The 14,071-nt window shown below is 28.2% G+C and overlaps 2 protein-coding genes across 2 annotated transcripts in view; both read right to left on the minus strand.

The window, feature by feature from the left end:
• LOC100206669 (dnaJ homolog subfamily C member 10) overlaps positions 1-3,241 on the minus strand; it is a 44,159-nt gene extending 40,918 nt beyond the window's left edge. Inside the window, exon 1 of the mRNA XM_065799850.1 lies at positions 2,936-3,241. Within this exon, the coding sequence (XP_065655922.1) occupies positions 2,936-3,100 (165 nt within the window). The 5' untranslated portion in view covers positions 3,101-3,241. The remainder of the gene's footprint in view (positions 1-2,935) is intronic.
• Positions 3,242-11,908: 8,667 nt separating this feature from the next.
• LOC136081326 (uncharacterized) lies at positions 11,909-13,761 on the minus strand. The gene is made up of 2 exons (XM_065798636.1): positions 13,587-13,761; positions 11,909-13,467 (listed from the first exon to the last, which is right to left on the minus strand). The coding sequence occupies exons 1-2, from the start codon at positions 13,759-13,761 to the stop codon at positions 11,909-11,911; spliced, it is 1,734 nt and encodes a 577-aa protein (XP_065654708.1).
• Positions 13,762-14,071: the final 310 nt, after the last annotated feature.

Here is a 14,071-nt window from a genome sequence, read left to right on the forward strand (position 1 = left end):
GAAAAAATGCAATAAAGTCAAAAGATCTAATGGCCTTAACTGTATATTCATTAGAAAAAGAATCATGTATGTTTCATGTTAGAATATGAAAAAATGTATTGTTCCAGGACACATCTCACAAGTGTGAGAAGTGTCTTGAATAAAAGAAATTGAAGAAGAATTAAATGCCCTTGTGCTAATGAAATAACTTATAAACAATGGTTGAAAACTGATAGGTGCTTCTTAGAAAGTTTAAAGCCCTCGTGAGTTTCAAGAAGAGTTAGTCAAAAACTTATATGAACTCACAAAACATTTTTATGTAAGCAAATCCAAGACAAAAAAAATATGTTATGCAAATGAATTTTGTAGAAAATTTTTAATTTGTAACTAGATGGAATTTCAGGATGAAACTAATCTTATTTTTCCAAATATTAGACAACTCTTCATCCATTTTTAAGGATAAGTTTTCTATTAAAGAATTCAGATCATAGGTCTTTAAAAAGAATCTGAGATCTTTAAAAAGAAACCTATCCCTAGAAAGTAAATTGTAATTTGTTACATATGACAATCTGTTTCAGAATACTGAGGTGGTCTTTTATTGTTTCGAAAATCAAACCAATTCTGAAAGAAGAATATCCTCAAGTTCAAATGACACATTATTTCATGGTGCAGGAAGCCAGTAGAAAAATAAGTTAACTTTTTAATCTACAATATTTAAAAAATTCTGATTAAGCATTTTTAACATAATCATATTTGGCTCTCGTAATGATGTTTTTCAAATTTAATAAATTAATCATCACTATCTAAATAGTTATCTTTTTTTATATTTAATTTAAAAAAAAACTTATTTTCATAAAAAAGACTAGGATAGATATAAGATTTAGAGACTTCTTATAAGATATAGAGACTTCTAGTAAGATAACAGTTTTTATATGTGATTCTGTTTGTGTTAGCTGCTTAAAAAAAGCTGGCGATTATTTCAAGTATCCGATAACAACAGGTATTTATTGGTATCCAGTGAATGACAATGCCAAGATGCACTAGGCCGAGCTCGAAAACACAATAACGTTTTACTTTTATCTTACTAAAAAAAAGGAATAAATAAATGATCATATATTAATTGTTTTAAATTATCAATTAAAAAGTAAAAAACAAACCTAAAAACTGTTTGTAACATCTTTTAACTTTTTTTTTTGTAAGAACCTCTATCACATTTAAACAACAATGAAGGTCTCTAAAAAGTTACTGCCCCTTTATTTGCGCTCCTATCTACTATCAGGACAGATCAAGAAGAGGGCAACCAATAATATCTTTCTTTTTTATTAAGAAATGACTTATAATTAGTTGCACCTTTCACATAGGTCAGTTGGCAGATTAGAGGAGCACTGGTTTCTAGTAACACATTCAACTGTTAATAATTGAAAAATAGGGTTATTTAAAAATGCTGGCATTTTTGGTGTGAATTTGAACAAGTTTATAATGTTTGCTTTTTCAGATAGTTGGGTTTATGGTCTTATATGCTGTTAATCTTAGATCAAAACAAATTGTTAAAAAAATTTACAAGCATTTCAAAATGGCTAAAAATTGGACTTTTTAGGCCAATGGATATTTTGCATTTAGATATATTTGAGTTCTAAGCTGCAACATGTTGCCTATATTTTGCCCATTTATTGCAGACAGTGATAGCTAATCAGAAAACTTACCTATAAAGACTTGTGGATGAATAGAAAAATGTTACAAAATTTTATTTTGGCATTTTTTAGCAATTATTGGATTTTTTCCAAAGTTGAGTAAGTCATAATTTTGTTCTAATGTAAAATAAGTTAATAAAAACCACTTTTTTAAAGAGAGAACTATTCAGAAAATAGCTCTAGAAAAAATGAGACACTTATTGAAGGTGAGAAAAAAGTTATAAGACTCTAAAGTAGTCAATTTTGACCATTTGTAAATCAAGGAAGGGGGGGGGGCGCTTTATCATGTTTATATGGCTATAATTTCTGAACCATTGAACTTGGAAGGATGAATTTTCAAATTTAACCTATCTACATAATGCACATAATAATATGTAAAAATCAGGTAAATCAGAGACAGTATTCTACAAAGCTTTCTTCAAATTGGTTGAAATATAATGATTTGATCAATATATAAAAATAAACTTTGTATAAATCTTTGTATAAATCTTTTAACAAATCTTTGTTATACATATAAATCATGTGAATATAACAGAAAGATGTATAATATTTGTTGCACATACAAAAAAATACACAAACAAGTCAAACTAAAATTTGCATAAAAAAGTGTCTGTACAAAGTAATATTTATATATATCATATAATATTATATATATATATATATATTATATAATTATATATATTATATAATTGTATAATATTATATATGTAAATATTTATATAGGGTGTCTACCAAAATTTTATGGTAGATTTTCCTAAATTTTTTCTGATCCACTACTTGTTTTTTTTTTTAAACTAATATTTTCTTTTAAATAAGAAAAGGTTCAATTTTTTAGAAAAATCAAAAAGTTTTAAAACTATTTTTTTCAATAAAAATGTTTTACATTTAAACATAAAACACAATACATCAAAAATATTAAGTTGATATATTAAGAATATTCATTTCATTTAAAAGAGGCTTAGCATGTTAAAAACGGTGTTTAAAATTAAAAAGTCATTCAACATTTATTGTATTCAACATTATTGTTTGAATAAATAAAAAATACAATATATATATATATATATATATATATATATATATATATATATATATATATATATATATATATATATATATATATATATATATATATATATATATATATATATATATATATATATATATATATATATATATATATATACACAACACACATACACAAATAACGCACATTTGTGTTAACTCAATGAGATACACAATTAGAGCTACTTATCATTTTCATTCACCTTGTTTTTATCTGGGTGTTTTTCCAGGGCAATTTTTTTGAAAGCTTTTCTTATCTCTGATTTAGAAGCATCGGTTTTAACACCAAGTAAAACGTAATAATCATTTTTCATAGATAAACAAATGTTCCAATTAATAATTAATATAATTAAAATAAGTAATTTCATTTTATTTTATTGCGTTAAATTAAAAATATAAATAAATGTTTCGTGCGATTTTTATTTTTGTTCAAGACTTTAGCGCATAGATATTTTTTTTCGGCTAATAAAGACACGTGTACATTTTGTAAGTTCGCCAAATGACACAATATATACTAAATGTCCGGATCAGTAAAATACGGATATTGGTAAGGCTATCCACACTAGGGTGTCCCAAAAAAAAAAAAAAAGCTCTCTACTGATTCCCATTCTATGTGACCTAAATAAGTCTTAAAATAAGTTTGACGGTTTTATTTTGAGAAAAAGTGCTAGATGTAAAATTTGAGTTTTACAATTTTAATGTTAAGCTGGCTTAACGTTAATAGAAAACTCATTTTTTTTTACATTTTAGAAAATTAAAACAAAAAAATTAGATGCGTATAAATCATTTCCAATTGTTTTCGCTACTATTTAACTTGATAGCTTATATTTATAAATATGAAAATACAAAAAAAATACATAAAAACTAATATTTCTTAGTAAATTTAAGATTTTATTGCGGTGAAACATTTCTCAAAAATAACTTTTTGAACAGTTCCAAAGATCCTTTTTGGTCGTACTCTTAGTCAAGTTTTTTCTAGACTTTTAAACGACAAAAATTACATTTTGAAGGTGTATAAAATCTTTAATGAGCTTAATGTTTCTTTCTGCAGCATCATTTACATCAGATATGTTTTTGATCCATAAAATAAAATCTTGCAACTGAGGATGTTTAAAAACATCTATAGTATTAAGACTATTATTGAGTCATTCTTTTATACTTGCTCTTGATATTTTAAAATGTTTAAAGAGAAAGTAGCTTTGCTCAGAAATTAGCGTAGGTAGCTCTGTGGTCTCTCCAATTTGTATATTTGATGGTTTACAACGCTGAAATTCATTTGGCTCTTCAAACTCAATCAGAGTTTACAGAAACTATGGAACATATTAAATTGCAATGAACAATCTTGCACCCATCAGCTGCAGCACTTCTTTTTCTGTCCAGATGATATTGATATCTTTGGTCATATAAAAAGTCAGGATGTAAATCGCATCTCCTAAAAACCTTGCCTCATAGCAGGCGCCAGGTTGATGGAACGTAAAATCTTGTACTTACGCTCCAAGGAAAAAGGAGGCAAGCTTACAAACTATACCATAATTATTCCTTGAAAACACCATATCAGTAGTTGCATTAGTCAAAAATGTCTTAGCTTTCTCTGCAACAGTGCGAAGAACAGAGTCAATCTTTAGATCATCTCTTTGCCAGTCCAATTTACATAAATTTTTCACTTCACTAACTTTCTCACAGATTTCAGGCCACTTGTTCTTTAGCTTGACATAAAGAGATTTTCTTGGGCCTTTAGTTTTCTCATCAGTAATTCCAGCCATATCGTGAGATACATGTACTTCATAGTAGTCTCCATCAACTTTTGTTCCCATATATCCTTTTTTATCCAACTTCTGATCTTCATAAATTTAAATCGGTTAAGACAATTATAAATAAATTAATAATTGTTCTAGTTTTCCTTGGAAGATGACCAAACCATGGAAAGAGTTAAACGTAAATATATGAAAGGAAATAATATGCTATTACTTAAGTTACTTTAAATTGGAAAGAACATCTCACTGCTCAAAAAAGTTTTATTTAATGAACTTACTTTATATCTTCCAAATTGGCATCATCTGTTCTCAATTTATCAGTAAGAATATCCTTTTCAAAATTCTTAGTCAATATGTCAAAAAGCTGATAGGATTCTGTGAGACCATCTTTCTCCAACTTTGATTGTTTATCAAGACTGCTGTCCCAGTTTAGAGAAGACAATTTAATCAATTTCTTTTATTTTTAACTAAGTTTAATGATTTTGATCTTTATATTGTACCCAGAAATCAAAAATTTCTTGCCAAAACCAGAATTATTTCAAATTTTTTTAATCCTAGTTACCAAGCAAGAATTATCAGGATTATCTATTACAGAATTATCTGTACAAACACCATTTTCACAACAAGATCGTTGGATTTCGATTTCAATTTGCAACCAACATTAGTAGATATGGATTTGTATTTAACCTGTGAATTGCGAAGGATAAATTGATAGTATCTTAGAATATCACCATTAGATGGAAGCTGTCTATGAGGTAATTCTCTCAGTGGATACTTCTATAGGTAAATATACCTCAACCTTTCTGTATTTTTCCATTTTTTCTTATTCTGCCCCATCCTTTTTTTAGCTGTTCTACCCATTTTTTATATGAACTTCAAAATAATCAGTTTTTTTAACTAGATTTATACCATTTTTTAAACTTGCATCAAAAATCTATGAAGTTGTTATTTCCTCTCGTATCATATTTTATATCTAAGTTTACTGTTACGGCTTTTATAACCGTTTACACGAGAATTCCTTCGTGCACAAATTAGAATTCCTTCGTGAACAAGTAATTCCATTTAGAAATTTTTTCCTTCAAAAAAAATTTCCTAATGGAATTATTTGTGAACCAGTCCATGGGGAATTATACCAAACAATAATATTTTCCACAGCAGGGTTGTTCGCCGATAAACAAAACTTACGAAAATTTCACATTTTTATCTTCCGTAATTAAAATTGCTATTACGGAAGTTGTACATGCGCAAATTCACCTTCCGTAACGCATTATACAAAATAAATAATTATAATTCCGTAATAACGCTTTATGAAAAGAAACTTGCGAAAAAAATCATTTCGAAAGATTACTTGCAAAGCAGTTCCTTACGGAATTAGCATTTTGGAATGTGCGCTTACGGAAAAAACTCGAAAGCATTCATTAACTGTTGTAAAAAAAAATGTTATTATTTAAATAAGAATAATGTTGATAAATGATTCCTCTATATACTGTTACAAAAAAAAATGTTGTTATTTAAATAAGAATAATGTTGATAAATGATTCCTCAATAATTTACAAATATATATCTGGTATACATATATACATACATACATACATACATACATACATACATACATACATACATACATACATACATACATACATACATACATACATACATACATACATACATACATACATATATATATATATATACATATATATATATACATATATATATATACATACATATATATATATATATGTATATATATATATATATATGTATATATATATATATATATATATATATATATATATATATATATATATATATATATATAAATTATGTTAGTGTATTCTACAAATAGAGTCCCAGTGGGCACAGAACGTAAAAAAGACGTCTTTTAAACGTCTTTTGAACGTTTTGGACGTCTTTTGAACGTTCAAAATAAGTCTTATTTAGGTCGTGTGCCCACTGGGGTGCTCAATGTTCTTAAAGAAAAGAGCAATAATAAATTAGTAAAAACACTTTTATATTTTTTTGTTGTATAAAACAGCCTGTTTCTCCATCAGTTGGTTTATCAGTAAGCTACCTGATAAACCTACTGTTGGAGAAACAAGCTGTTGAAGACAACTAAAAATTAGATAAGTGTTTTTACTAATTTATGTACATATATATATATATATATATATATATATATATATATATATATATATATATATATATATATATATATATATATATATATATATATTAGTGATGTACCGATTAACCGGCTCAATCGGCTACTTTTTGCACAATCGGAATCGGTATCGGCCATTTTTTATTAATTTACCAATTTTCCAACCGATGCCGTTTTAATATTTTTATCCTGCATTATGATAATAACTAAATAATAAATAAACTAAACTTTATGCATTACTTGGAAGTTTTTTTATAAACTTTTATTTTGACTTGGTTTACAGACGATATTGTTTATTCTTAAGATGATGTTCATAAGCTTTAATTTAACAGCTAAATGCACTTAAAATTTTATTACCATAATGTTGTTTTTAAAATAATTTCATTATTATAAAAAAAAAAAAAAGCTCCTTTGAACAGCGGCTATGATAGTATTTGTAGAAAAGAGAAAGAGATGCAACTTTACAACGATCGGAAAGAAGCTCAAATTTAGCAGTTAGACCAGGTCCAACTACGTTTACAATTCATTTTTGGAACTTGTCTAGAGGAGAAATAGCATCATTAAAAGAACCAGTCCAATTATGACAACAGTATTCCATACAGGGACGAGTAAGATATTTATAGAAGTAGTAAACGGAGTCAGGAGAGAGAAAATGGCGAGCAAGATAAAGAGAATTATATATGTGTTAAAGTATAGCCTACTATGTTTCTATATTGTTATTTTTTATTTATTTTTAATTTCAATTCACCTCCCCAAGGCCATGAAGGCCACTCACTAACTTTATAACTCCGAAACACAAACATTGATAAACAAGGCCGCTGCGTGGAGAAACAAGTTGAGCGGGTTACTACCAGGGACGTGGTGGGGATCAAACATCACACAATAAAATTATTCTAAAAACAACTTAATTTTCTAAAAATAATTTAAATATCTAAACAACATTTGATTGTTGTTTAGATATCTAAATTACTAACAAATTAATAAAGAATTCTAAGTAAACCGCTTATGATAGTACCATTTTCTTTTAAAAATTGAAATAAAAAGCGTTCCGCTAAAGTTGTTTTTATTTTTTTGAAAGTTTGCTTTTCATAGTAAAAAAAACTGAGAAATGTTTATTTTGTTAATTAAGCTTTCCTAATATCTTTTAAAATAATGGTTTGGCTCTGATTTGGTTCCAAGTATTTGTTTAACAGTACTGATTCCATAAAAAAGATTACACAATTTAAAGTTGTATGGTTTTATATTTTCAAAATTTTAATACTTTTTTAATTTATCGGTATTCCCATTTCCATTGCCTTTTCCCATCCATTGGCCAAAAAAGTGCTATCCGTACATCACTAATATATATAATATATACTAGCAGTAAGCAACCCATAATACGGGTTAGTAATAAATAACAATTTGACTTGATATATATTACCTAAAAAGTATAAAATACAAATTCATCTATTTGGGCTGCCATTGTCCCAGTTTTTTTTTGCTGAAAAACGCTATAAAAGTTTTAATTAGTTTAGCATTGCGCTCTCCTCCGTAAAAATTGGGACAATTGCAAACTTGAGCTTTTATTGGTCTTGGCATTTAGTAAAGACCGCGTAACTTTAAATATTAGGTTATTTTTAAAAACAGCAAGCACCAGAGAAGGAAAGCCAAGTACAACTTACCAATACCAAAAGAAAAAAAAAGATCATCTCAAACTACAAAAGCAATATTTTACAGATTTATTACTGTATTTTAGAATAAGTAAGTTTATCAATAAAGGGGAGCATTATTTTTTATATTTATTATTGTGTTCATGAATTAGCGACCCGTAAAACATTTCTTAAACATGGTCAAAATCAATTATGGTAACAAAAAATACATTAGAGCTTAGTAATAACAGAGTGTTCAAATAGTGATCTCCTTTATCAATAAACTTTCGTTAAACAGAGGAGACAGACTGTGTTTCAAAGACACTGTGTTAAAAAAAAGTTACAATAAGTTATTATATTAATAAATTAGTTATTGTTTTTAATGGCATCGGCAAAAAATATATATTATCACAAAATAGCTATAGCACAATTAACCATTAAAAAAAAGGCTTCTTAATGCTATCACTAAACAAAATTATTTTTACCTCAATAGTTTAGAATTCCAATTTCTTCTTAACTGTGAATAATGATTAACACAGTAAATTTCATATCATATGAATTTACTAAATTAAAACCATGTTTCAACAGTACGTAAACTAATAAAGCAACGACAACTAAAAAGAAAAACAAATTATGTTTGAACTTCAATTACCAAACAGTTATGTTTCTTACAGTTTCTTACATTTCTTACAGTTTGATGACCATTAATTTCAGCTTGCCTAATCATTTCATTAAATTATAAATTATTTTTAAGTTGATAGTATTTCTTCTAATAACTTATTTAAGCCTAACATCATCCATTTAAATTTCACTATTATTATTTAACATATTAACAGTGGTATTATTACTGTAGTAACAAATAAACATAAAAGAGTTTCAAGAGTTATGATCTTTTCTATAAAATTATTTACTACTATACTAATAAAATAAACAACTTTGATAAATCGCTATTATTTTAAAAAGAAAAAGAAAAAAAAGAAATTAAAATAACAAAATATTAATAGTCTAAAGTTGTAAACATATCTAGAGTGGTAAAAATATCTATCAAGAGATAAATAATAATGTTCAAGTAAAAATCAACAAAACCCTGCTTCTAATTACGAAGCTATTACTTAATAATAAAAACAAATTTATTTAACTATTTAAAAGAAAAAAAAGAAAAAAAATCATAATGCCTTATGTAATGTAAAGCAATTTATTAAAAAAAACTCAAATGTACAATACTTTAGAATATATGATATATAAACCTCTACAAATTAACTCATTAGTTTAACCACTGGTTTACCATTGAGGTTGAAAATTGATAAACAAAAATCAAAATAATTTATTATTATTATTTAAAATAACAATTTTTAAAATAAAAACCTATAACAATTTAATTTAGGGTTTATCTATATTTTTTTGGCAATGTCAGTATATTTTTATCTAAAGTAATAAAAAAGATGAAACCATTTAAGAAAAACTTAAAAATATAAATATATATTCAGATACCTTAAAAAGAAGCATAACACAACATTCCTTTGACAACTTCCAACAGAGTTTTTTTTTACTTTTTTCTATACCTTATTTATTTTATCTAAGAAAAAGTATATATTTAGATTCAGAGAAATATAAAATATACTGAAATATATGCAAATTTACGTAAATACACTTACATGTCCACAAATAACAGTCTTAATTTATTTATAGAAAAAGAAACAGGCTATAAAAATTAGAAAAATACAAATAACCAGCAAACAAACATTTATTTAAATTTTATTTGTAAAATTAAACAATGAACAACATCAATTTCACTTGAAACTAAAAATTTAAAGGAAAGCATTAAGAAAAGCCTAGAAACATCTTTATTAAAAACGAAAGTGAAACGTCACTACCATTAAATTAGCGTACTCATATTAAGATTAAATATAGAAAAACAAACATATAATAACACAATTATATCCTAAACCACAAATCATTCATGCAAGAGAAATTATTATACATTTATTGAAAAGCCAGAAACATTTTTTTCGAAGAGCAAAGGTTTTAACAATACCATAGATAAATTTTATTTATACCAAAATGTTGTCATGGCTTTTATCCCAATTATTAAAAGCATGTGAAAGTATGAAACTACCCATAAATATCGTTAGACCCCGTCTAAGAATTATAGTAATCAATATTTTCAATATTAACATATTTACATTATCAATATTAACATATTAACAATATTAACACATAGCTTTAAATTTAAAAGTACAATTTAAAAAAAGATTACAATAAATTAATTACTTAATAAAATTTTTAAAAGATTTTATATTACCTATCATTTCAAACTACTAAACATTATCTACCTAATGTCTACTTAAACATTTTGAACTCGTACCATGAAATGTCGTGACTTCTTAAAGAAAACACTTGGTTAAGAAGTCTGGAAACTACTTAAAAACTAAGAAATAGTGTATTTTATAGAATACAGAACCGTAACTAATATTGAACAATAGGCGTAACTATGCGCACTAATAATAATATTCACTGTGCTAGTTATATTAAGAAACAAAAGCAGTGAGTTCTAGTAATGAAACTACCTATTAATCATTTTTAACAACAGACACTAACATAAAGATTAGCCAAAGGTAACAACATTACACAAAAAATTATTAAAGATAATGTTATGTATTTTCAGAATAGTTATATTGAAGGCTAGACAACACTTAGACCTAAAGCAGTAACACCTCTTTACTGGTAAGGTTGACGAATCTTGCTCTAGATCTATATCTCAAATATATTGTGTTTTATAGTTATACTAACTATAAAACACAATATTTTTTTAAATGTTATATAACATATAAAAACACCTCATTTAACAATCATGTACACATTAGATAAAATACATTTCATACAATAGTATTATAAAAAAAAAATTTATAAAAACACATTAATATAAACACATTTATAAAACAACTATATAACATATATCATCACATACACGTATTTATCAAAAACTTTTAAACTTTGAGCATAATATAAACATATATGCAAACCTTTAATAACTATAAAACAACATTTATTAGCATCAATTATTTTTAATGTAACAAAGAATGCAGACTACAATTCACAACATTGTAATGAAAAAGATGAAACCATTTAAGAACAAAATTAAAAATTTATAATAAATACATATTCAAATACCTTAAAATTAAGCATAACACAACATTCTTTTGACAAATTCCAAAAAAAAATTTTAATTTTTCTATTTTGTATTCCTTATTATTTTTCCTCAGAATATAAAATATACATATGAATATAGAGAAATTGTTGCATTCTTCTATTCGTTTATATACATATATTAAAAACAACTATCTAAGCGTTTTTCAAGCTTCCGTTTTATTACAAAAATCGTATATAAATACAAAGTTATAATTCCCATGACAATTATAAAACAACAATAGTCATTAAAAACATAAATGAATGTGTGACTTTCATCACGTTTATCTACGTGACTTTTACCACGTATACGTAATAATTTTAATTCACCAACTTTAATAGAACATGCCCTCTTGGTGAATTAACTCATAAGTCTAATCGTTGTGGGGCACTTATTATTCGTCCGGAGCGCGTTATCGTTTGTTAGTTGCAATCATTTCGAACTTAAACGGCATTCTCGTTATATTTTCCTTTACCGTTACCAACTTCATCTTTTGGTATATCAAGACCATCGTTAAATGAGTCTTTTTTATTATGAGAGTCCGGAATACGGCGACGCAAGTGTGAGATATGTCGTGGGAATACCCTATTTGCGGTTTCGACGTCAAACAACCAGGCATTTTGCTTCCATACGATACCAGGTATCCAAGACCGATCACATTTTGTCTCTTGAGCTGGTTTTACCCAAACATTGTCACCTTCCTTGAATATGTTGTCTGCTTCATATTTTTCGACTTTCTTACGTGTATCGACACCTGGAATAAACGACGTTGGTTTTTGCTTAAATTGCTGCGATGGACTTTTACTACAATTTGATGAGATCGTCTCATTGTACAGTAATACTGCCAGAGCGATTGAGCAACGTGAGCGGGCGACTGTTCTTTTGATTGTTCTATGTATGCGTTCAACGATACCATTGCCTTGAGCTCGATGAGCTGCTCGATATTCTAAATCAACGTCCCATTCGTCAGCAAACCTTGTTAGCGTGTGTGAACGAAATTCATTATCCATTAGAAGGCAAACTGGCGGTCCAAATAAGGAAAATATTTCTTCCAGCTTTCCAATAATTTCAGCCGCTGTTTTGGTTACCAGTTTGCGCCACACTGTATACCGTGATGGGCCGCAGTCAATCATTGGTAAGTATAGTTCTGCACCTACATGCGTCACATCGAGAGCAACCCAATTCCAATTCTGCTTTACACTCAGCTGACCATGCTTCCATTTTACGGAATAAGGATCGATGGAGTTGCACTGGTTACAACTTGCAATTACTGCTGAAACCTCCTTACGTGATACATTCTGGTTGTTTCGTAAACAAAGTTGCAATGTTCGATCGACACCAAAATGACCAATTGAGTGAACTTTCCATATGTCTTTCTGTTGGATTATTCCGGTTGCACAAACTGTTCTGCACCATTTTTGAGGGATTCGTGAAAGTCGATCGGCCAGATTTAGTTCAGATGGAATCCATTGTACAATAATCTTAATATCTGTTGCTATTTCCTTTATCGTATTCAGCCGTCGTTGTACTAGAAGCTGAGAAATTCCCCGAGTCTTTACGCGATATTCTTCTTTTAAAACTGCGTTTAACCATCCCACGGTGCTCTTGCTATCGCTGTATACTGTGAGTTCTTTTATATCCCATTTACTGGCTAAATTTAACCCTCGAAGTATCGAATCTAGTTCACTTATATTAATATGGTGCGTATCACTCGTTGGTCGTAGCCATGCTGCATCTTCAATAACGATTCCTCCAATTAGAAGAACTACACCCAGTCCTATGGACGATGCATCACAGTAAAGCTCAGCTTTTCCATTCACTGGTACCAGCCATTTCCCACCAACCGAGTCCTCTTTTTCCAAACGGTGAAGCAACTCATTCATTTTTTCTTTGCAATCTTCAGAAACATACTCATTCCATGGAATATTTCCAGCTAATCGTTTGATGTATGAAGCTTGTAAACGCAAACTTCCTGCCACCGGGTAATGTCCAATAAGTTTACCTAAATTGCTAAAAAGCTGTGATCGTGTGACTGCATTTGAAGATTCGAATTGTACTACATTGTCCCGCTTCCATATCAATTCCCCGTTTTTATTCCTTCGACTCTCAATCCTAAAACACGTCCTTTTTCTAGCTCTTCTGGAGGTTTACACTGCAACCCAAATTTCTCAAGATGCTTCGCTACATTTTCAGCTGTTTCTACACTTTCATCGACAAATATATTATCAATGTAATTATCACATGCTTTCTTCACAGTAGAACTCATATTGAGCACGTGACGTAGAATTGTAGTCATTATTGTTGGAGCCACGTTGATGCCAAAACACATTCTGGTGAAACAATACCGTTCCCCATTTATAATCACAGTTTGATATGGCCACAGTTTTTTGTCAATGTGAATTTGAAGGTAGGCTTTCTTGAGATCGAGGATTTTTGCACTTTTAATTTTCCTCCAACGACGCAGTTTCTCTTGACAAATGTCGGCATTTGCTGTGTGACAATTTACAAATTCGTTGAGAGCTCGGAAGTCTCCCACTGGGCGTATCTTTCTACCTTTATTTTCTTGCACTTTGCCTCGCAGTCCCGTGCATAATGTCCAAATTTCC

Source organism: Hydra vulgaris, chromosome 06 (genome assembly GCF_038396675.1).
Source record: "Hydra vulgaris chromosome 06, alternate assembly HydraT2T_AEP".
Taxonomy (NCBI): domain Eukaryota; kingdom Metazoa; phylum Cnidaria; class Hydrozoa; order Anthoathecata; family Hydridae; genus Hydra; species Hydra vulgaris.